Source organism: Equus przewalskii, chromosome 28 (genome assembly GCF_037783145.1).
Source record: "Equus przewalskii isolate Varuska chromosome 28, EquPr2, whole genome shotgun sequence".
In the NCBI taxonomy this organism is placed as follows: Eukaryota; Metazoa; Chordata; class Mammalia; order Perissodactyla; family Equidae; genus Equus; species Equus przewalskii.
In genome coordinates, this window is record NC_091858.1 from 5,576,243 (window position 1) to 5,600,215 (window position 23,973).

The following is a 23,973-nucleotide window of genomic DNA, read 5'->3' on the forward strand; positions in this document are numbered from 1 at the left end:
AACAATGAACACGAGCAAATATAATTAAAAATAAGCAGACCTACAATAGAAATTTAAAGAACTTCTGAGACACATAGAAATTAACTGCAGATGAAAATAGAAATGTAGAAAAACATGAAGAGCAGTAAAATGGGTAAATTTATGGTGAAATATAAAGAAATAATGACTGTACAAAAATTAGTAGTAACATCTCATTAGAATTTAAAAGTATGCAGGATTATGATGTTTGAAAAAAATAATGAAAAAGTACACAAATGTAAGTGGAACTAAAAGTTTTAATGATCTAACTAAAAAGCGTAACTGGTAAAAATAATAATATATATTAGAGTCAACAACCTAGGGGTTAACATGTAAATCTAGAGAAACTCCTAAAAGAATGTTTAACAAAGAATTTGAGGGAAAAATGATGTAATATGAAATAACAGATTCATTAAAATGGAGAAAACTAAAGAAAAAAGGAATATAAAAGGTAAAAAAGAAAAGAATAATAAAACTATTTCAAAAATTATAAAATAATCAAAGGATTAAATAAGTCAAAGACATCTCAAACTGTAGAACGAGGCTGGGCCTCCAGGTCTCTGCTAAGATCATAGTAATTAACACTGAGCGCTATTGCTATAGATGAAAAGGGCTCAAGAATAAACATGTAAACTAACAGAAAAAAGACTCCAGAAAGAGATCCCTTCATAAGCAGTCATTTGATTTTTGACAAAGATGACATTACAGTTCAGTGAGGAAAAGTTTCTTTTTTTTTCAATAGCATGTGCTGCATGCCTTGGATGCTAATATGAAAAATATAATTGAATACTGACACCTATGCTCACAAAATACAAGAACGTCAATTCTGGATGAATCCTAGAGCTCAATATGAAAGTAAAAACAATAAAAAACATAAGAAGAAAATGATAGCTTGGATTGAGGATGGTAGGTAGACAAAGATTTCTTTTAAAATATGAAAAGAATAACTATAAAGTAAAAATCATAATTTGGACTGATTAAAAGAAAAAATTTCAGACTCAATAAATCCAGACTGGATAAAAAAATTGAAAAGGAATAACAGGAAAAGTATAGTGTGCAAATACTAAACAAAAGAAATTTAATGTAACTATGTATACATCAGATAAATTAAAACGACAAAATGCTACTAGAAAATGGTCACTTCATAATGTCAAAATTTTATTGACTAGAACGATAAACTATTTAAAAATTTTATTTTACATTTTTATAATCTCAAAATATATAATTCAAAATTTACAGAATCCAAGGAAACATCAATTTTAAAATCATTGTGGAAGATTTTCATATAGGTACATATTACCAAATAATAGAATAAATGAAAAAATCAGTTTGAATATGGAAATATTTTGTTATTATTTAAAAAGACCATTGTAGTAAGTAATTGCAGAATACATGCCATTTTATTGTACACATAGAACATTTACAAAAACTGAATATATATTATATCACAAGGTAAGTCTCAACAAATTTTAAAGGATTGAAATCAGAGAACATTCTGTGATCAAAAAATTATTAAAATAATAACTAGAAAGGGGCCACATGCATTGATACTAAGAGATACAATGAAATAATTCATGGGGCAAAGAAGAAACACAATATAAACTAGAAAATATTTTCTAGTAGTAAAGTAGAGAAAATTCTACATATCAAAAGTATTTAGAGAAAAAAGTTAGAGTTAATTCTTAAACTAGAAAATAATAATGATTGATGGGTAGTCAACTTAGAATTTAAGTTATAAACAAAGATCAAAATAAACACAAAGAAATAGAAGCAAAGCAATAATACAAAAATCATACAATGCAGATGATCAACAAAACAAAAATGAGTTCATGGAAAAGGTTATTAAACTGACAAAGTTATGCTGAGATTTGTCAAAGAAAAAAGAAAAGAGAATGAAATAACTAGTATTAGAATACAAGAGGGTGAAAGACCTCAGAAAGACCAGTCTTTGAAAAAATAAGAGGATAGTGTGAACAGATATATACCATAAATCAAAGTGTTAAATTAAATGGAGGAATATCTAGAAAAATGTTATGTATAAAAACAGACTCAAGAAGTAGAAAACTTGCACAATCATAAAACTTTTCGAGAAATTAAATTGATGGTCAAAAAAGTTTCTAAACAAGGGAATTCCAGGTGGAGTTATTTTTACAAGTGAGTATTACCCAACATTCAACATTTCAGAAACCAGGAAAAGATGGGGTACTCTTCAAGTCATTCTCCAGGGATAGAAAGTGAAAAGATAACCTGAGAAGAGACTATTATAAGTTGTAATTATAAGCTATAACCATAGGGTTGACTTGCAGCTGCTCTGTGCCAGACCTGTGATTATCTCCTGGGATGCTTGGAACCATGGGACTGACCATTGGCCAAGATAGAAATAAAATCGACTAAATAGTGATTTATAATATTCTGTTTAGCATAAAAAAACTCCCCTAAAGGTCTGAATCAGTCTGTTTATATTGCTATTTAAAAATATAGATTAATTCTATATATTTTTTTAACTAGTTTTGTGTCTGTGACCAGTAGGATAGAAAAGACCCATCAGTTAACTCAAGCCATGGGTTTCCTGAGAATGAAGGCCCTCTGTGCAACTATGAGAACTCCCTAATCTTGCCTTGTGCTTTCTTCTTCCTACTGTTGCATTATATCCTTTCTGAAATAAATCTGTATTGTTATGTAATAAATATTTTTGAGTCCTTTTAATTATACAACCCAGTGTAATTTCTGCACAGAACAATCATAACTGTAATTATACATAAAACAATTCTAAATAAAATACTAATAAATTCAATTGATCAAATAATATGCAGAAAGATAATATGTCAAAACCTATTTAGGGTTCATTCATTAAATAAGGGTTAGTTTAATATTAGGAAGTTAATTATAGTAACAGATTAAAACAAAACATATGATCATCAACAGATGTAAAGGGTGTTTTATAAGTTTAACGTCCATTACTTATGGAAACACTTGGCAAACAAAGAATGGAATGACTATCTTTATGACAATCAAAATATCATGCATAATGATGAACACTGAAATATTTCTATTTGATCTAGTGAACAAGGTAATAATGTAGTCTGTCTCTACTCTATCCACTATTATACTGGTCATTCCCTGTACCCAGCAGAATAAGACTAGGAAAGTAAATAAAACTCCTACAGATTAGAAATAAAGAAACAAAACTGCTTTTATTAGATGATGAGGTGATCATAACTGTACAATATTGCCAAGACCAGATTATTAGAATTCTCCAGAGAGTTTAGTAAGTTTTAAGGATATATATATAATATGTAAGAATCAATTGTCCCACATGCAAGAAACACATTTAGAATACAAAATTTTTCAAATGTAACATTTTCAATAGCATCAGAAGTATGCAACACCTAGAAAGAAAATATAAATGAAGGTGCAAGATCTTAAAGGAGAATATCAGGAAAATATACTGAGTAGTGTTAAAATCTAAATAAATGGGCAGATATACCATGCTCATCAACAGGAAAAGACCACATTGTAAAATGATCAATTTTTCCCAAAGTGCTGTGGAGATTCTAGGAAGTCACAATCAACATCCCTGGACATTTCTTTGTGGAAGAGTTGATTCTAAAATATATGAAAATGAAAAGTAATAAGAAAAGCCAGAACACTCGATGAAGAAAAAGACAGAAAGACCTGATATTTAAGCTATTAAGATTTATTATAGAGAGACAAATTGACCAAACATTTATTTAATTGAGTCCAGAAACAGATACGACAGTCATCACACAGCAGATATGTACAGAAAGGACAGAAGGTTTGACAAACTTGTTGAGACATTGAGAAGTCATGAGTAAAAATTAAATTGGTCCTTGACCTCACAGTATTCTCTAAAGTCAATTTCTGGTAGAATAAGACCTAAATACGAAAGGCAAAACCAAAATATTGTAGAAGATTGTATAAGATTTAGTCATTGGCCTTGAAGTAAGAAAGGATTTCTTATATAAGATACAACTATAATTTGTCATAAAGGAAAAATTCTCCTTACCAAAATACCATAATGTGAAAACACAAGGCACAGAATAGGATAAGATATTTGAAAAACACATCATGAACTAAGGACTTTTAGGTGAAGAATTTCTAAAAATAGGAAAGAAAAGGCCAGATTAGAAATTTGTTTTAAAAAAGTACAAATGTCTTACGTAGGTACTTCACAAAGGGGAAAGTCCAGGGGGCTGATTGAAACATGTTTAAAAAGTACTCAAACATTTGGATTTAGAGAAATACACATTAAATCACAGTAAGACATCAGTACATAATCATCAGTTATGGAAAACTTAAAACATCTACCATTATTTATAGTCAGAATATGCAATTCAGAGGGGCATATAAATTGTTACAATGCTTTGGGGAAAATGTATAATAATTATGATAATGCATATAATTTAACAGTCCAGAACTATGCTTAATTATATGTCTAGAAAATCTTGTGCACATGTGCCAAAGAATACATATAGGAGTTTTCATATTTGAATATTTTTAACATCTCCACACTAGAAACAGAATGTCCAAAATAAGAGAACAAATTGTTGTATAATCATGAAATTGATACTATACAATAATAAAAATGAATAAACTGGAATTACTTGCAACAACATTTATAAATCTCAAGAACATTATTTTGAGTGACTGAAGTAAGCTATAGAAGAATATAAAAATTATGATTCATTTATTTAGAGTTCAAAAACAACCAAAAGAAAATATATTACTGAGGATAATAAAATAAATAAAATGAAGGAAACGGTTATCACAACAATCAGGAAATTGGTTACAAATAAGGGGGATGGAAAATGATGTCCTCATGCCTTCTGGGGTGCAGTTAATGTATTTCGTTTGGTGGCAGGGGTTACATGAATGTTCACTTCATAATTATTCATTTAACTGCTTAAGTATATTTCATGTATTTTTATTTATGCTTATTATATTGCACAACAAACATTAAAACAACAACTAAATAAAGGTAATTGGTAGTGATTTTTGTGAAAGAAAGGAAACCCATTCCACTATCTCCATCTCCACTCTCAACACACAGCAATGACTGATTAGCAATATTAATAATTTTTTCATATGGACTATACTTTAAACAATGGCTCAACCAACTATAGCCCATAGGCCACATCTGGCCCACCACTTGTTTTTTGAAAATAAAGTGATATTGGAAATAGCCATGTCCTTCTATTTGCATATCTTCTATGCCAGCTTTCACAACAGCAGAACTGAGTAGTTGCAAGAGAGACGATATGGAGCTCAAAGTCTTAAATATTTACTATCCAGCCCTTTGACAAAAAAATGTACCAACTTTTGCTTTAAAGAAATGATCAAAGCTGTAGAAGCAAGGATTAGTGCCACAGCTGAAAGAATGAGCAGGTGACACGTAATGCTGTGCAAACTAAGACAGAATCTAGACCAGAATTGTGCCTTAGGAGTGGAGGGTTTAATACCCTTTGGTCCCTAGCATGAGAACACATTATTTGAGATAATTGCCCCTAGTATTAGAACACATTATTGTGGGGCTTCCAATAAAGAACACAAAGCTAGAAATGTCCTCTGCAATTTGTGACTGTGAAGCAGAAAAATCAATACCTCCTGTTCATAGACCATGGACAGAAAGAAGCTACCCAGTCCTGACCATGGCAGAAACAGCATCACATGCAAAAATGAAAACTCTCAACTATATCTCATGCAGATATGGTACAGATTACAAATAGCCTGAGACAATGATAGTATAAACATTGGACCCAGCTAATGGACACAGCAGGGATCAAGCAGAAGCATCTATAAAACCGCTCTCAAAGAGAGGTCTCTACAGCCCAAAATAAGCTCAGGAAAGATCATGGAAGATAATGTCCACTGGAAGGAGTTCATCAACAAAAGTTACAAACATACAGAAAAATCCAAAGCTTGAAAATGGGGAGAAATCTTAGATACAGAAATAAAAATTATTAAGTAAACAATGGAACTCCAACTAGAATAAGTAGGTTTTCATGTTCAAATGAAAAAAAGGCAGGAATGGAATCTGTAAAAGAGATTTGCAGAGCATAAATATGCATGTTTGTATAGAAATTCTAAAAATGAAAAGTACAGTCATTGAAAAAACTCTGTTATTAAACATAGACTAAACATACACAGAGAAAAAGTAAAATGTAAGTTAAAATTCAAGGAAATTACCCAGAATAAAGGATAATCCCAAGAATGATGGGAAATGTGAAAGAGTACATTAGAAACATGTGTGATAGAATAAGTAAGTCAGGAATAGCTTACTTGGAAGAACAAAAGGATCATTCACCCAAGTTTACATCAAATGAGAGGCCCCACTACAGATTCAGTAGCATTCCAGAAAAAGTTAATAGTGTAAGTGGGGAAAAGGGAATAATAAATTTAACAATCGACAAGAAGTCTCCAGAACTAAACTAAGAATATTAATCTTTACACTGAAAAAATCACAGAATCTTTATAGAGATAAAAAGAAATGCATGACTAAGATATCACAGACAAACTATAGCATCTTAAAAGATATCAGAAGTACTCACTGGAATTAGTGTTACTCTCAATATTCTAATCTGGGTCCACTTCCTGAGTTTGGCAAGAATGTCTTTGGGCAATGTGATAAAATTGTTGCCTAGTTTGACAATTTCATATGTTTGAAGGCCCTCAGGGACTGCCAAATTGCCATGACAAGGCAGAGATTGGTGCTACTCTGCGCAAAGCCTAAGCCTCCTAGTCTGTTGAGATAGCAAGTAGTGTCATCCTGTTCCTGTGTAAACTGTTGCCTAAGCATGAGATACCAAGCTCTAGCTACCAAGATACCCTGCCTAGGGGCTGCCAGAGTTTGAGGCAGACCAGTAACGATGGTCACGGAAGGCTTCACGACTCCAACAGCATGGGCAACCCGGCAACAATTTATTCTACTCCCCTCCCACCTCCAATTGTTACTCACTTTATTTTCATCTGTTGCATATAAAAATGTAAAAACAGCAAAATCTTTGCATTTTAGTTTAACTATAGATTTGGTCATATCTAAAATGTCTGATTTAAAACATTCTATTTGTGTTTACTTTATTGATATTTTGCAACAATGTTTTGAATTTTTTTGAGCCAAGAGTTACATGGTAACTGCTATTTAATTTCCAAATAACTGGTTCTTATTTGATTAAACATTTATAGTTATGTTCTAAATTTATTGTGCTAGTCATTGAGAATGTGGTTACTCTTCAAAAGATTTTTGTGTTCTAGTGTATAATAGTTTTTATTTAAATGTGCTTTGCTTGCATGAGAGAAAAGAATTAATTGTAGCATGTATAATGTGTTATTCATCAATTACATCATCATTAGTTGTCTTGTGTATTCTATACCTTTTTTTCCTAATATAAAAAAGACAAAGTACTATTATAGCATTTTAATTCAGGTCTTCTTATATTTCTAACCAATTATACTTACATATTTCAATCTATATTAAACATTCAATCAATATTGTACCTGTGATGCTGAAATTACTCATAGGATGCTTTAGGCCTGACCACTAGCTCACTCTCATGTTCATCAGTTGACATTCCAAAGTAGCAGCTGATGTGAGATTCTGTCTGGATTTTCCCTATGTATTTCTTGCAAAAATGTAGCATTATTTTTCTTCAGAAAGAAGTAATTTTGAGTCAGCTTTGATGTCTTCTTTCAAACAGTATCATCCATTTTATATAAAGAAAACATTTTCCAAATTTTATGATATATAGAAGAATTGTAGCTATGAATTCTAGAAATGATGCAGATGTATTTCTTATTTTTGTGTTGATTTGGTAACTTCACTTGCAGGATTTTGCCTGTCATTATTTATAGAAGCCTATTATTATCATTTTTAAAAAGTCAATTACAATTTTGATTTTTCTTTATTCCTTAGTACGATGTGCTTGTTTTCCCCAAAATCATCAGCTGGCATGGGATTGAATTTGGCTAATTACAATTATAATCTAAGTCTTTAACACATTCTGACATTATACATAAATTAATTTTTAGAAGAATTATCACTATACTTTCCACCCAAAAATCTGCTATATTCTTTGAAATAAAGTTGAATGTAAGGGAACTTGAAAAAAAGTCATATTTATGTTTTGATAGAAAATTATCAAAATTCATCTTCCATGAAACCACATGGATAGCCAAATAGAAATCTGGTGCTCCTGGGAAGAAGGAAGATGGGAGCATACACTATGGATTCAGTTCTAGATATTTATTATATAGACTTAAAAGGATTTTTTAAAACAGAAGATAAGAGACAAAAATGAACAGCCAGTAACTATAAATATTTACAAATGAAAATAAAATTACATTCTGGATAATTATAAATAGAACAAAGACAGGTGATGAAATAATGTAGATCACCTACTTATGCCTTAGGTTCACAGTGTATGTCTTCCCTTCAATTACAATGTTGTAGGACACCTGGCAGGAGAGTACATTGAAAAGGCAAAGTGAGAAGAATGTTAAAAAGGAAAGCTATTATTTTATATTAATGATAATTACATTCTAAAGCACACTGCTACAATAAAAAGAGGAAAATTTATAATTTAACAGTGATTTATTTCAATGGAATGTGATATTAAAACATTGGCTTTCATAATAGAAATGGATGGAAGAATACAATTTGTGTAATTTGTAATTTTTTACTTTTTTTTTTTGGAGGAAGATTAGCCCTGAGCTAACTGCTGCCAATCCTCCTCTTTTCGCTGCAGAAGATTGGCCTTGAGCTAACATCCATGCCCATCTTCTTCTACTTTATATGTGGGATGCCTACCACAGCATGGTGTGCCAAGCGGTGCCATGCCCACACCCGGGATCCGAACCAGCAAACCAGGGTCCCTGAAGTGGAACGTGTGCACTTAACCGCTGTGCCACTGGGCCGGCCTCTATTAATTTTTAAATTTATCCAATAAAACAGAATCTGAAAAATTGATGATTTCCATCCAATAATTGTTTTAGCTTAATAAATATTGAGGCCATTGCAAAATTTATGTTTAAAATGGAAGAGTATAACTAAATTACTCAAGAGAAAATTTATATAGCGAAGAATTAACAGCACATAATATATTTGTAGATTTTATAAAATTTGTTCTAAGTTTAGATGCAATACTCTTTGATCTATTTTATTAAGATTAAGAAATGATGTCTAACAAATTGACAATTTAGTCTTTATAGATCAATTTGGGGAGCCTTGACATCTTTACGTTATTGGGTCTTCCAATACGTGAGCATGGGATATAGTCAATTTATTTAAGTCTTTAATTTCTCTCATTTTGTTTTATTGTCTCCATTGAGGAGATTTTGCTTATCTTTGTTAGATTATTTAGATTTTGATTTTTATGTAGTGTAATTCTTAAAAATTTCATTTTATACTTTTGTTATGCAGAATAGAAATGCAATTTATTTTTATATTTTGACCTTGTTTCCAGAGACTTCACTAAATTATTGTATTATTTCTAATTTTCTATAGATTATTTTGGATTTTATTTTGTATACAATCATTTGATCTGCAAATAATAGTATTATTTTTTCCTTTCCAATTATTATATCTAGTCATAATTTTTGTTGTTTTCTTTTCTTATTGCACTGGCTAGTACTTCCAGGACAATGATAAATAGAAAAAATAATAGTGGACATCTTTGTCTCTTTCTTGATCTCCAAAGGAAAGCTTTCAATATTTCAGTATTTCAACTTTATGCATGATGTTTTTTTCAAAGGAATTTGAATTTCTCTATAAGCCACAATTGATTATTAGTTTTAATTGTTACATGTTTCACACAAATAAACATGAAAGAAAATTATATAAAATTCCTTATCTGCAATGTCTATATTAAAAAATAAAAACATTACAAGTATTTGAAAATAATTTGAAGTATTCTCAGTATCTCTCTCATGGTTAATTCCCTTTCTTACATCCCAGCTGACCAACATCCAGAATTTCATGTTTATCATTCCCATGCATATTTTTATATTTATACTAATTATGGATGTTTATTTAAGTGATGGTTTTGTTTTACATAAATTTTAACTTTACCTAAATATAATTCTTCTACAATTTATACATTTCATTGCTAGATTATTATATCTGCTGCTTAAAACACTGCCTCAGACATAGTAAGCACTATGCAAATTTTTGCTACCATCATCATCATCAATACATGTAGTTTTATCATTTATTTTATTTGTGGTATAATATTCCAATTTCTGAATATAGCACAGTTTATTCATCTATCCTATTAATGGATGTTTAGTTCTATTTGTTTTACTATTTTAAGCAATGCTCCACTAAATGATTGTGAACATGTCCTCTTGTTCATATGTTCCAAAAAAGCTATGAGTGGACTTCTTTTATTTAAAGCTACATGCTTTTGCAACTTCACTTGAAATTTAAAATTAACCTGCAAATCCATCGTATCAGTGTAGACATTCACAGACAGTATTACCCTTTTATTCATATCCTCTAATCACATTGTTTTGTTAGATTTAACTTTTGTAATTGATGATGTAAAATAGTACCCTATTGTGTTTATTTGACAATTCCCTGTAAATTTCTCAATTTGTGTATTTATTTGATGTTTGTTACCTCCTCAAGTTTAACACTTAGTTGTAGTTTAAACTTTGTACATGTTTCTGTTTTGTTGCTTTTTATCTTATTTATTTGTATAAGTTCTTGATATATTCTAGATACCCTTTGCGTTATCTGGATTGCAAATATCTTCTGTGAGTCTTAAACATTTCTCATTTTGTTTATGGTAGCTATTTATGTATTTAAATCTAGATATTCCTAAATCTTTTACTTAAGAATTTGTGCTTTTTTCCCCATGATTTAATCCTTCCCTATTAAGAGGTCTTAAAAATAATCTTCTATCTTGCCTTCCAAATATTTAGTATTTTATTCTCAGATGTATGCACTTAAATTATCTTGAATCAATTTTGGTGTATGATGTGGAATTAATATACAGTTTATTCTTATTCCATACTGTTAATCAACTGTGCCTTGCACTGTTTATCAACTAGTCCATTCTTCATCCAATGATTTTAATGATACCATTACATTGAATACATTTTTATATGTGTGCAGTTATTGTGGAAGCACTCTCCTCTGTTCCAGTAATTTATTTGTCTGTCCTTAGACAATACCCACATTATATTAATTACTAAAACTTTAAAATATGTTTTGACATGTACTAAAGGGAATCACTGTTTTGGTCTTCAAAGTAAACAATTTTTGACCTTTTACTATTCCATATAAACTTTAGAATCAACCTGCCAATTTCCATGAAATTTTTTGTTGGAATTACAGTCAATCTATAGATTTGGTGAAAATTAACCTAAGAAAATACTGAGTATTATTCACTGCCAACATGATCTCTCTCCTTTTATTAGTGGTTGTATAATGTCTTTCAATAAAGCTTCACTATATCCTAAAGTGGTCCTTATCTTCTTAAAATTATTTATTGGTAAGTAACTCATATTTTTGGCAAAAGTATATACACACACTCTTTTGCCAAAAATGTGAGGTGTTTATACAATACACACACACTTTTGCCAAAAATGAGTCACTTACCAATAAATATTATTAAATATTTGTTTATATATGTGTGTGTGTATATGTGTGTGTGTTTCGCTTATTTTTATTCTATATTTCTTCTTATTTTTAATATCCAAGTCTTTTATTCTTTTCCCTCATCTTACTCCTAGATTACAATATCCAGTGTAACGTTGACTAGAAAAGGTCATAATAGCCATCCTTCTTTTATTCATAATAGTCAAAGAACTTCTTATGTTTTACTCTTAGTTTAACTATTAGTCATAAAGTATGCTGTAGCTTTGAGGACGTTTATTTTACGAAATTAACACAGTTATACTCTTCTAAGGCTAAGATTATTTTTATCACATATGGTATTGAACTTTGACCAATAATTTTTCTGCTTCTAATGCTATGTGTATATTCATTTCCTCATAATTTTAAAAAGCAATTCATTGATATTGCAAGATTCAATCATCTTAACAATTTAGGTGTAAATTGCATTTTGTCCTTGGGCATTCTTTAATACTTTATTATATTAGATTTGCTAATATTATATTCATTATGTTTGCCAAATATATTAACGAGTGAATTTGGTCCCAAATTTTCATTCTTATATTGTCCTTGCTTATTCTTGGTACCAAGGTTATATTGTTCCTATAATGTGTGTTGGGCAATGTTATCACATTTTCTTTTCCCTGAAAGAGTTTTTTATGGGATTATAATTATGGCTTCCTTGAATGTTTGGTTGTATTCATCTGTAAAATAATTTAGTTTGTGTTTTTCTTAGTTTTAATTGTTGTTTTTGTATCTTTGAGGAGAAAGAGACTTTTAAATACAGATTGAAATTTTTAAAAATCTTTTCATATTTCCCTATTTCCCATGAGTTTTTTTTTTCTAGGAAATTGTTTATCTCCTCAAGGTTTTCAAATTTATTGGCACATTTATTCATTATATTATTCATTTCTTAAATTTCTGCTCTCTATATTATCATGTCCACTTTTTCATCCCTATTAATAGTTTTTTATACTGTGTTGCCTTTAAGACTAATTTTCCCTGATAAAAATATGGCTACGCAGCTAATTGTTGGTTACTATTTGCTTTGTATAATTTTTCTCATTTTTGTGTTAGACCTTTCCATTTCCTTGTGATTTAGGTGTTTCTTTCACAGTTAAATATTTTTAAATTCAATCTGAAATATATGTAATTTCTGATAAATTTAAGCAATTAAATTTTTTTAATAGTTTTATTTAAATTTTATTTTGACCCTACTAGATTGAGACTTATACACACTTTTTATTCTCTCATTTGTTATAATTACAATAGAGTATTCATTTGTTTTGTTTTAAGTTATTGCTATTCACTTTTTCACTAGCTCCTGCTTTTATATTATTCTTTGTCCCGATTTCAATTTCTACCTACTGAAGTACCTTATTTTCTTCTTTTGTGATCTAAAAATTAATCTACCCTAATTTTTGAAGGATATTTCCTTTGAGTAAATTATTCTATATGAAAATTTATTGAAACTCAGAAAATTGAAGCTTTTATTTAAATATTTTCTCATTCCTATTGTTGATTTTGAGAGGTCTGCTATTAGTCTATTTATTATTTCCATGTAGATGATCTTTTATTCACAGCTGCCTTTAAGATATATCTTTGCTTTGGTATTCTGCTTTTACTGTGTCAAGGTTTTACTTGATTTTTATTTATTCTGTGTTGTGATACCTGATCTGAGGATTCTTATTTTTTTTTTCAGTTAATATATGTTTAACACAACCTCTTCTCCAGTTTGTTTTTTCTCTCTCTTTCAGGAATTCCAATGACTCTATACTTAGGCCTCTAATTCTCTCCTCCTTTTCCCCTAGACATGTATGTGTTGCATCTATTTATTCTCTTCAGCTGTCTTTGGTCTACTGTCAATTATCGATTTTTTTTTACTTTCAGATTATATTTTTCACATCTAGAAGTTCCATTGTTATTTTTTTAAAAATCTGCTAGTCTTTTTAAGTTCCATAGTCTCCTCTTATGATCTATATTCTTTATTTATTAATTATAATAATTATAAACATACACTCTCATATTATATTTGTACAATTTGTTGAATCAGTAAGTACAATAGCCTTATTGGTTCAAAAAATACTTTTAATTCCTTAGCGTGTATCCAGCAATTTTCTAGGCACTGGGGATAGAGATATTAACAAAACAGTCAAATTTTTTCCCTTATGAATTTGACAGTTTAGGACAGACGATTTTTTTTTCAATTTCTCTTATGGGAATTGCCACCATAGAATCTAGTGATGCCTGGTTGAAGATATTTCCCTTTAAATAGACTCTGCATATATTTTACAATATGACCAAGCAATTTCATATATTTTTTTCATTAAATAAAACAAAAGTTTCTTAAAATACCATTAAATGCCTCACTTTTTTTTCTATTTAAGTGGTTAAATTTGGAGTTTTCATAAATATGCATTTCTTTTAAAACATATTGAAATTTTTAAGCTTGTAATATCTGTATTAGGGTGACAAGTAGGAAGTTACTAAGGAAATATTTGCATTCAAATTACCAAAACATTTACTCCCCAATCAAAAAGAAAATTAAGTTGTGGTGTTTCAAAAGACACAGAGAAGAACTAGAATGACCTACAACTAGTTTATACAACTATGTACTCTATGGGTCTTTGGGGAGAAAAAAAAAAAGAGGAAGATTAGCAACAGATGTTAGCTCAGGGCCAATCTTCCTCACCAAACACACACACACACACATTTCACTTCTTTAGAAATGGTGCTAGGAATTAGTAAAAAAGATATGGAACTTTCTAATTAACTCAAAAAAAGAGAGAAAAACTAATACCCTGAAGCAAGATGAACTACAACAGCATGAAAAGTACACCCTTAATGATTAACATATTTGCGATCAAGGTGCAAAAATCATTCATATCACACTTCATTAAATCAAATGATTGTCATCCCATATAAGGAAGATATGGGCTTACTTAACAACAACAAAAAATCCTCCAAATACCGCCCGGCAGGTCAGAGAATCTTTAGGTGGATCAGGTCAATGACTATTCAAGGGCACTTATTAAACAGGGAAACAGATTTATAAGACAGGACTTAGGGCTTGATAATAAGCATCACTGCACCATATTCTATGAAACGTTAATCTTGGTTCATTTTCAAAACGGCTTTTCCACTTAAGAAGAATTGGGTGCAGAATAACATGCAGCAAGTGTGCATGGATGAAAAATGTCAGGTTTACTTCTTAGGAACAAAATATTCACACAATTTTTAGACCGTAAAAATGTTAGTGCTCAATTACATTGGATTCAATTCCTCCACTTGATATTGACTGTATTTTCTCCGGAACTGTAATTTGCACATTCAGTCTTGCAGAATCTGCAAGGCACAAAACGTTTTATTAGAGCAATGCCCATCCCCTTATAGCTTCCTTCATTATTCCCTCGTTTAAATCCATAGTATTCTAGACGCCACCTCCTACTTTTACTATTTTTTTCAAATACCCTCAATCCCCACCTCTGTCTAGAATTACAGGACTTTTAAAAAGAAATAGGTATACTGCTTTGGGAATATTGCCCTGTTGGCAGGTTGTGGCAAGCCTGAGGCAAGAGGCCCAAGCACCCTCAGTACAAATAAACTCGGGGCCTTTGGATCTTTCAGCTACACAGTCCAGAGGTCAAAAAGGCAGAGCAGTACATGAAACTTTAATCTTGAGGCATCCACTCGAGCCGTGGCATCTCCTATCTTTCCTATGGTCCCAAATCAAGTAGGAAAGCCGTCTCGCATCCAGCGTGGGTTTTGGTTGGGGAAGATGGCAACGTGGGAGCGGGCTCCTGCTTACAGAGCTGGAGCCCCAACAAGAGAGCGCTTTCCCTGAGATATGCAGCCTTTCAGAGTGAAACGGGGAAAAGAGTTGATATTCCCGAAAGGTCAGAGAAGGGGTTTTTGTATTTACTATTGTCTGTCTGGAGTCCGATGAGCCCGAGGAGCAGAAGGAGAAGGCACAACATGGCTGGACGTCCTGGATGCCAGCCTGAATAATGGCAGTTGGCTTGGCTAGAAGGCAGTTGAGAGCGCGAGGAGATCCCTCCTGGCCGCTCACGCTGCCAGAGGCAGACGACTGTGAGAACAGAGGTGGGTCGAGAGGGTGGGTGCTGTTGGCACGTGGGCCCTCTTGGACCGTCAATCGCTGCAGGAGGAGGCTTATACTCGGTTTGATGCTGCTCTGAGGCTAGAAAACAGCAGAATCCCTTCCCAAAGGCAGGGTTTAAGAACCAGCTAATGAACAGGGAGATTCACCTACACTTCTTAAGTGAACGTTGATGTTTGTATGTGTATGTGGATATATTCTACAAACCATAGATGCACAGCTTAATATTCAAGTGAACAAATCAGTGTAATTAACACCTAGAACCAGATCACGAAATAAAATATAGAACCACCAAAGCCTCCAGTGGGCCCCCTGACAATCATTACTGCTAACACCATAGATTAATTTTGCCTGTTTTTGAACTTTATATAAATGAAACCAATCACCATGTACTTTTATGTTTCAGTTCTTTTAATATGATAATTAGGAGATTCATTCCTATTGTAACAATAACTTTAGTTTTTCCCCGTTGGTGTATATTACACATTGAATGTAACAACATTTGTTTTTCCATTTTACTCTTGCTTAACATTTGGTTCTTTTATAGTTGTGGCTATTAAAAACCATACTTAGCTATTTTATTTGTTGTGCATGCTATTTGGTAAAATATGTAGTGATTTCCATCGGGTATATTTCTAGAGGAAAGTTGTTGGATCACAGGATATGCTTTAGTAGATACTTCCAAAGAGTTTCCCAAGATTGTTGCACTAATTTGTATTCTCACCAGAAATGTATGAGAATTCCACTTCACATCAATGCCTACACTCGTCTTTTGTTTCTGAGTTTTTAAAAACAAATTTATTTCATTTTTATAGTCATTTTGGTGGACCTATAGATATTCTGCACTTTGGTTTTAATTTGCATTTTCGTGGTTGTTAATGAACTTTAGCACAATTTTATAGTTTATTGGCCATTTATATAGCATCTTTGTAAATGCCTTTTTGAGACTTTTGTCCATTTTCCAATTGAGTGGCCCTGTCTCTTTCGTATTATATGTAGAAGCTATTAATGTATTCTAGATGTGATTCCTTTGTTGGATATAATGGTTACAGTTATCTTCTATACTGGGGCTTGAGTTCAATGGGTTTTTGTAGGTACACATTCATAGTCAGAAATTTATTTTTCCCTAATTTGCTGGGATTTTCATGATATGTATCTTATCATGGATGTCAAATTTTATCAAAAGCCTTTTTCTGTTTAAATTGAGATGATCATGTAGTTTTCTCCATTTTCTGTGAATTTTGTGAATTAAAATTATTGATTTTCTGGTGTTGAAACAAAGTTGCATTCCAGAAATAAACTCTGTTTTGTCAGGATGTATTATCCCTTTTCTATTTTGCAGGATCAATTCGCCAGCATTTTGTTTGGGATTTTTGCATCCATATTCATAAGAAATATTTGTAATTTTCTTTTATTGCAATTAACTTGTCAATTTTTGTATCAGAGACATGCTGTTCTCATTTTTAAAAAAAGGAAAATGTTGTCCCCTCCTTTATTCTATGAAAGAGTTAGTATAATGTTATGAATATTTCTTCCTTTAATGTGTCTTAGAATTTACAAATGGAGTGATTTGGATTTGGACTTAGAATTTTCTTTGTGAGAGAATTTTTTTACTAATGAATTTAATTTTTTTTTAAATATTCAAATATTCAATTTCTCCTTATGCTAGAGAAAGTTCTGTTTGTGGTGGAATTTTTCCATTTCTTCTGAGTTAGATGAATTGGCCAAAGTTGTTCATAATACCTTTCCCTTCTTTATCATCTTTTTGAGCTCTGTATAGTCTGTAGAGATATCCCTTTTCTCATTCTCAATATTGATAATTTTGTGATTTTTCTCTTTATTCATGTCAATATCAATCATCCTTGGAGTTTATTATTTTTATTAGTTTTAAAAGAACTAAGTTTCGGATTTCTTTATTTTTTCCATTATATGTTTTCTATTTCATTGATTTTTTTCTACTTTGGATATAATTTGTTCTTTTTCTAGCTAAGAAAGAAAGAAAGTTTTTTATTTTCAAAACACAAGAATCAAATATTGATATAACTCTAAAGAGTTATATAAAAATCTATTATCTTATTGAATATATTAAATGTTCTAGTTTCAAGGGAAAATTGAGTGGAAAATACAGCGAGTTCCTACATACACCCTACACACACACACACACACACACACACACACAGAGCCTTCCCCACCATCTCATTCTGCATCAATGTGGTACATTTATTACAATTGATAAGCCTACATTGACACATTATTATCAACCAACTGTATAGTTTACATTATGGTTCCCTCTTAGTGGTGTACATTCTACGGGTTTTGACAAATGTATAAGGACAGGTATCCACCGTTATTGTATCATACAAAATAGGCTCCTTACCCTGTGCCTCACCTAGTCATCCCTCTGTGCCCCACCTAGTCATCCCTCTTTCCCTCCCTTTGAGCTTCTGGTAACCACTGATTTTTTTCAGTCTCCATAGTTTTGCCTGTTCCAGAATGTCATGTGGTTGAAATCATAAGTAGGCAGCCTCTTTAGATAGGCTTCTTTCCCTTAATAATGTGCATTTAAGGTTATTGTATATCTGTTTCTCAAAACATTATTTTAGTACTTGATTTACTTAAATAATTTCAATATAAATTTTTAAATGTTTTCTATGTTTATACAGGCAAATTCTTTCTGATTTTTGGTTTTATGAAAATGGTGTTTTTAAATTTTGCCTTAAATTTTGAAGTGTATTTCTGCTGGATGTAATATTCTATACTGACAATTATTTTATATTTTATTTAATTTTAGAGTGTTTAAAAAATTTATTCCAGTGATTTTTGCCTTCCATTTGCTTCAAATGAAAAGTGGTTTCTGGCTTCCATTAAGTCTAACATCATTCTTAGTGTTGTTCCCCAGAATATTTTTTCTCTGATTGTTTTAATGATTTTCTCTTTATCTTTGGTTATCAGCAGTTTGATTATGATGTGCCCAGATGTGTATTTTCTTTATATTGATCATTCTCAGTATTTGAGTAGTTTGTTGTGTCCTTTATATCCTTCTATTTTAGAAAATTCTTAGCCATTATTTCTTCAAACATTATCTCTATCCAATTTTCTCTCTTTTCTCATTCTATGAGTCTGATTGTATGTAGGTTAGATGATTTTATATTTTTCCACAGTCTCTGAAATTCTCTTTTTTTCATGATTTTTCTCTCCATGTTTCAGTTTGAATAATTGCAGTGGCAGCTTCTGCATTAGGGAAATAGAGTTCTTCAATTTGTACTCGGTCTATTTTGGTGGATGTGTTACCATATCTGTTACTATGATGGTTTGAGCAAACGATGATGGCCATCTGGTTGGTGCAGGCTCATTAAGCAGATTATTTCAGTCTTACAGTCATAACTAAGACAGTTCAAAAAGCATTTGTGATTCATTTCACTGGTCATGGTCCCAAAGAGGAGTATGTTTAATCAGCCATTTTGTAATTTTCCAACTAGCAGACCAAACAGCTAGGCCATTGCCAACAGCCAAGCGAGAAAATCTATACAAGGTTTACCAAAGGGAGTACTAACCAGAGCTAGGAAGATGACTTGAGCATATTCTTTACTATATATTTATTTATATTTTATATATATTTTACATACATATAATTTTGGGGGGCGGGGCTTCAGATTTAGAAGCAAGAGTAACAATATATTGCCTGAATCTGCGTTCCACTTTCCCCCAAGGAGCTTCACAGGATATATATATTTTTTTTTCTAGTTACTTTCTGATCCTACAACCCTAGTCACCCCTTTGAACTACAAGTATCTGTGACTGATGCCTTGCCAATGGGAAACAGTGCAAACGAGAGGCAGCCTGAACATGGAGGTACTCCTTGGAGTTTTGGACTCATTGCCTGCCAGACATGGCTGCCTCATACACTACTTTTGAAAAGAAGTTATCTACTTCCTATCGGACTTAATGAAACTGATTTGACATATGAGGAGGCCTTGTGATTCTTGGCCTGATATCCCCATTATTGGATGAGTCAGCTTGGACTCCACAACTAACCAGCTGTACTTGTGGAGTTTAAATGGCATATTAAGAAACAGCTGGCCTGGCCCCAGCACATCTTAGTATGGCTAAGCTGAATCCTGATGGTGTCTACCATGCTATTCACTGTTCCACCTCAGCAACTGGTATGTAGTACCAAAAATAGACAGAGTCATTCACTGGATATTTGGGTACCTGTAATAAACAGAGCCATGAAATCACCAAAGTGCAAAATTCAGTGGTTTTTATGATGTTCACAAAGTGGTACAACCATCACCAAAATCAAAGTATAGAACATTTCCATCACCCCAAAAAGAAACCCCAAACCCATTAACAGTCACTCCCCATTCCACTCCCAACACTGCAAGCAATAGGCAGCCACTAACCTACTTTCTGTCTTTATAGATTTGTTTATTCTGGACATTTTATATACAGTAATGTGTTGCTTGACAACGGGGATACATTCTGAGAAATGCATTGTTAGGCAATTTTGACATTGTGTGAACATCATAGAGTGTACTTACAAAGACCTAGATGATGTACCCTACTACACACCCAGGCTACACGGTACAGCCTATTGCTCCCAGGCTGCAAACCTGTACAGCATATGGCTATACTGAATACTTCACGCAATTGTAACACAATGGTAAGTATTTAAACATAGAAAAGATATAGTAAAACTACATAAAAGATAAAAAAATGGTACACCTGTATAGGGCACTTTCCATGAATGGAGCCTGCAGGACTGGAAGTTGCTCTGGGTGAGTCAGTGAGTGAGTGGGGAGTGAATGTGAAGGCCCAGGGCATTACTGTGCCCCACTGTAGACTTCACAAACACTGGAAATTTAGGCTACAGTAAATTTATAAAAAAAAATTTTCTTCAATAATAAACTAATATCTTACTGCAACTTTTTTACTTTATAAAATTTTATTTTTTTAACTTTTTGACTTTTGTAATAATTCTTAGCTTAAAACACAAACATTGTGTAGTTGTACAAAAGTACTTTCTTTCTTTATATCCTTATTCTATAAGCTTTTCTCTATTTTTAAAATGTTTTATTTTTTACTTTTTAAATTTTTTTGTTAAAAACTAACACACACAGGAGGTTTTAACTTTGCTCTAATGTTTTATGATCTTAGAAAATCTGATGCCAATGTTAGGATCCATTATACCTAGTTGGTGAATGAGTATATTAATGTTTATTCATATTATTGATTTATGTTTGAAATTTATAATTAAATAAACTTCCTAAGATTAAAATAATTTTGTCCCAACAAAATAATAATAAATATACATATAGAGAAAAAGATCAAGTTATTATACACTACATAACTACTTAATACTTATAAAATATAAAGTTTAGAAAAATAATGATGTAAAAAAGGATAAAAATTACATACTATAGCAATATCTGCATAATAGCTTTTATTTCATATTGTGCCAGGAAACATTGCTCCCACATATTTAGAATGTTTCCTGTAACTACATCATTATAGGATTGCCATTTTAATTAGTATAATTATCAGAAGAATTACTAGCTTATTTTTAAATTAAATCTCCCTTCCATAAAGTTTAAAATGATTTTTCAAACATACAAATTTTGACCTAGATAATATCTAATAGACTAAATGCTCAAATCATTGAAAACTATAATTCACTTTGATACCAATTTTCTTTCCTCATCTAACTCCTAGACTTGATATAATTTTATTATCTCAAATTCTCCCTGGTTTCCTTTCTTCTGCATTCATTGTTTTGGTCAATAAAAGTTAAAACAAAAGGGATTTTTAATTTGTGAAAGAAGAAATCTTGCCTGTTCTAAAGATAAGCATTTTTTAAAATTAAATGTTAGCAAAAAAATCCAATCCCTCTTAGTCAAACAGGAGACATGAACTATCTTAACATAATATGGGTAATTTTAACTGAATAGTGTCAATTTTTACATCATATAATCTAAGGCTTATATGTATTCTGTAGTACAGTTGATATCACAAAAGTTCATGAAAGGCGGATCTTTTCACATAAATTAGACTCCAAAATATATTTTTATATAACTGACTCATGTTGTTTTTCATATTTATCATATTTCCAACTATACTATCAACTCCATGGGAGTAGCTGTGTTTTACTTAACATTTTCAAAGAGGCCTATAGAAAGTTGATGAACATAGTAAATACATTGAATTATCAAATTAGTGGAATCCTTCATGTATATCTCTTTATTAATGTAGAACATTGTGCTTACATAAGTAAGAATGCTATGTCATGAGGCCGTAGGATAAGATAGTCCTGTTTCCATGCCAAAAATCTTTGTAATAAATCATCAGCATCCCCATTGGCTGAAATTTGGTTTTTTTCTGACCACAGTTCCAAGGAGGACAGTATCACAGTCAATTTGAACTGAGTAAACATACAAAAATAAGATTTATGGTATATTTATTCAGCTAACATAAATTATTATATCAAAACAGTATAAAAAAAAAGAAAAAGTTCAGTTAATTATTTTGGATATTAAATCAATTGAAGGCCATTAAGTCATTAATTTGTCATGATAGGATACAAATTATTTTCAACAATTTTCAAAAAATTAAAAATTTTAAAAATTTAAAACTTACAGTGTTAATAAGGCCAATAATCTGGATAATTTTCTGTGTTAAAGCCATCATTTCTGATTCCATATAATCATACTGAAAAACGAATTTTTTTATGATTCTTTTAAAAATGTGAGCAATAGCAATTTTTTTGTATAGTGAATATATCTTGATGATACCAGGCAGAAAAGCCATAGGACTTGTCAACTGATTTAAATCATACTAATCTAAAAATTATAACATTTATAATAAAAAAAAGAAAAATCATGCTTGGGCATTCAAAATAGATTCTCACTTGTTATATATACATACATATATATATATATATATACGATGAGGAAGATTTTCCCTGAGCTAACATCCATGCCAATCTTCATCTACTTTGTGTGTGAGATGCCTCCACACCATGGCTGATGAGTGGAGTAGTCCATGCCTGGGATCCCAACTCACAAACCCAGGCTGCCAAAGTAGATTGCACAGCACTTCAACCACTCAGCCATGGGGCCAGCCCCTCACTTGTTATATATTTTAAAGACAGCCTGAAGTAGAAACAAATGAAATCATCAAGAAGTACTAAAATAACTTCACAGATTTCTGCCAATTATAAAGCGATTTCTTGTGCTAGAAATTTTTTATGATATGGAGGAAATCATAGCACCTCACATTGCAAGCTTAGTAAATAAAGAAGAGCAAATAAAAAAATCATAAAACAATGATCAAAATGCTCAAATATATCTACAGGAGAAAAAGACAGAAATCACAATGATGTAAAGTAAAAATTATGTAGAATGTATGATTCAAAAATTTTGAGAAAGCATAAGATGAAATAATGTAAAGGAAAACAGAAAGGGAAGCAGTTTTCCTTTGAAACTGGTAAATTCTTAAGAGATATGGACTTATTTTGGGAGCTTAATGAAAACAATGTTCTTTGAGTCATTATAAAATGCTTAATACCTCCACAAAAGCTGCCAAATTTCACAAACTGACAATAAGGAATCCCTACCAAGTCTTAGAAATCTGTGTAGCTTGTTCACTCGCAATTGTAACAGTTATTGAAATTGATATACTGCTTAGAAATGCTAATAAAAGAAGAAATGTAAAATTAATTACAAATTTCTTTTGGATGAATTAAAAATTAAATACATTCTAGACAAAATGTGTTCCTTGTCATACAAAAGACATTGCATTATGCAAGTGTTAGATATATGAAATATATTCCTATAAAATACACAAATAAGAAAAATCTTTATTTATGACATTCTGTTTGCAAATACTCAAGATCATCAAATAGTAGAAGTATAATTTCCTATACTAAATGCCATGACACTTTGGAAAATATCACTAGTTCCAAAGGTGTATTTCACACAGACAAAATTCTCAATATATGAGGAAGACATAGCAATGTTTGCTTTGGACGCGTCATAAAAATATGGAAAACAAAATTGACACAATTAAATCAAGAATTTAAGAACTCCACAATAATAGTTCAAGATATTAACATAACTGTCTTAGTAACTGATAGGACAAGAGGGGGAAAACTCAGTAAACACAGAAGCCCTGAACAACACAATTAAAAGATTTGACTTATAAATATGCA

The 23,973-nt window shown here is 31.3% G+C and overlaps 1 protein-coding gene across 4 annotated transcripts in view; it reads right to left on the reverse strand.

Moving 5' to 3' along the window:
* LOC103541927 (disintegrin and metalloproteinase domain-containing protein 2) overlaps window positions 1-15,851 on the reverse strand; it is a 134,001-nt gene extending 118,150 nt beyond the window's left edge. The window contains exons 1-3 of one of the 4 annotated variants that reach the window (XR_011534412.1): window positions 15,573-15,735; window positions 14,919-14,995; window positions 8,435-8,490 (exon numbers count right to left, since the gene is read on the reverse strand). Coding sequence is in view for 2 of the 4 variants with exons in the window: in XM_070599078.1 (XP_070455179.1) it covers window positions 8,435-8,490; window positions 14,919-14,995; window positions 15,573-15,627 (188 nt within the window). In the remaining 2 variants the exon portion in view is untranslated. Of the gene's footprint in view, window positions 1-8,434; window positions 8,491-14,918; window positions 14,996-15,572 lie in introns of all 4 variants that reach the window. The other 3 variants (XR_011534411.1, XM_070599078.1, XM_070599079.1) reach the window with 3 other exon arrangements.
* Between the last annotated feature and the right edge of the window lie 8,122 nt (window positions 15,852-23,973).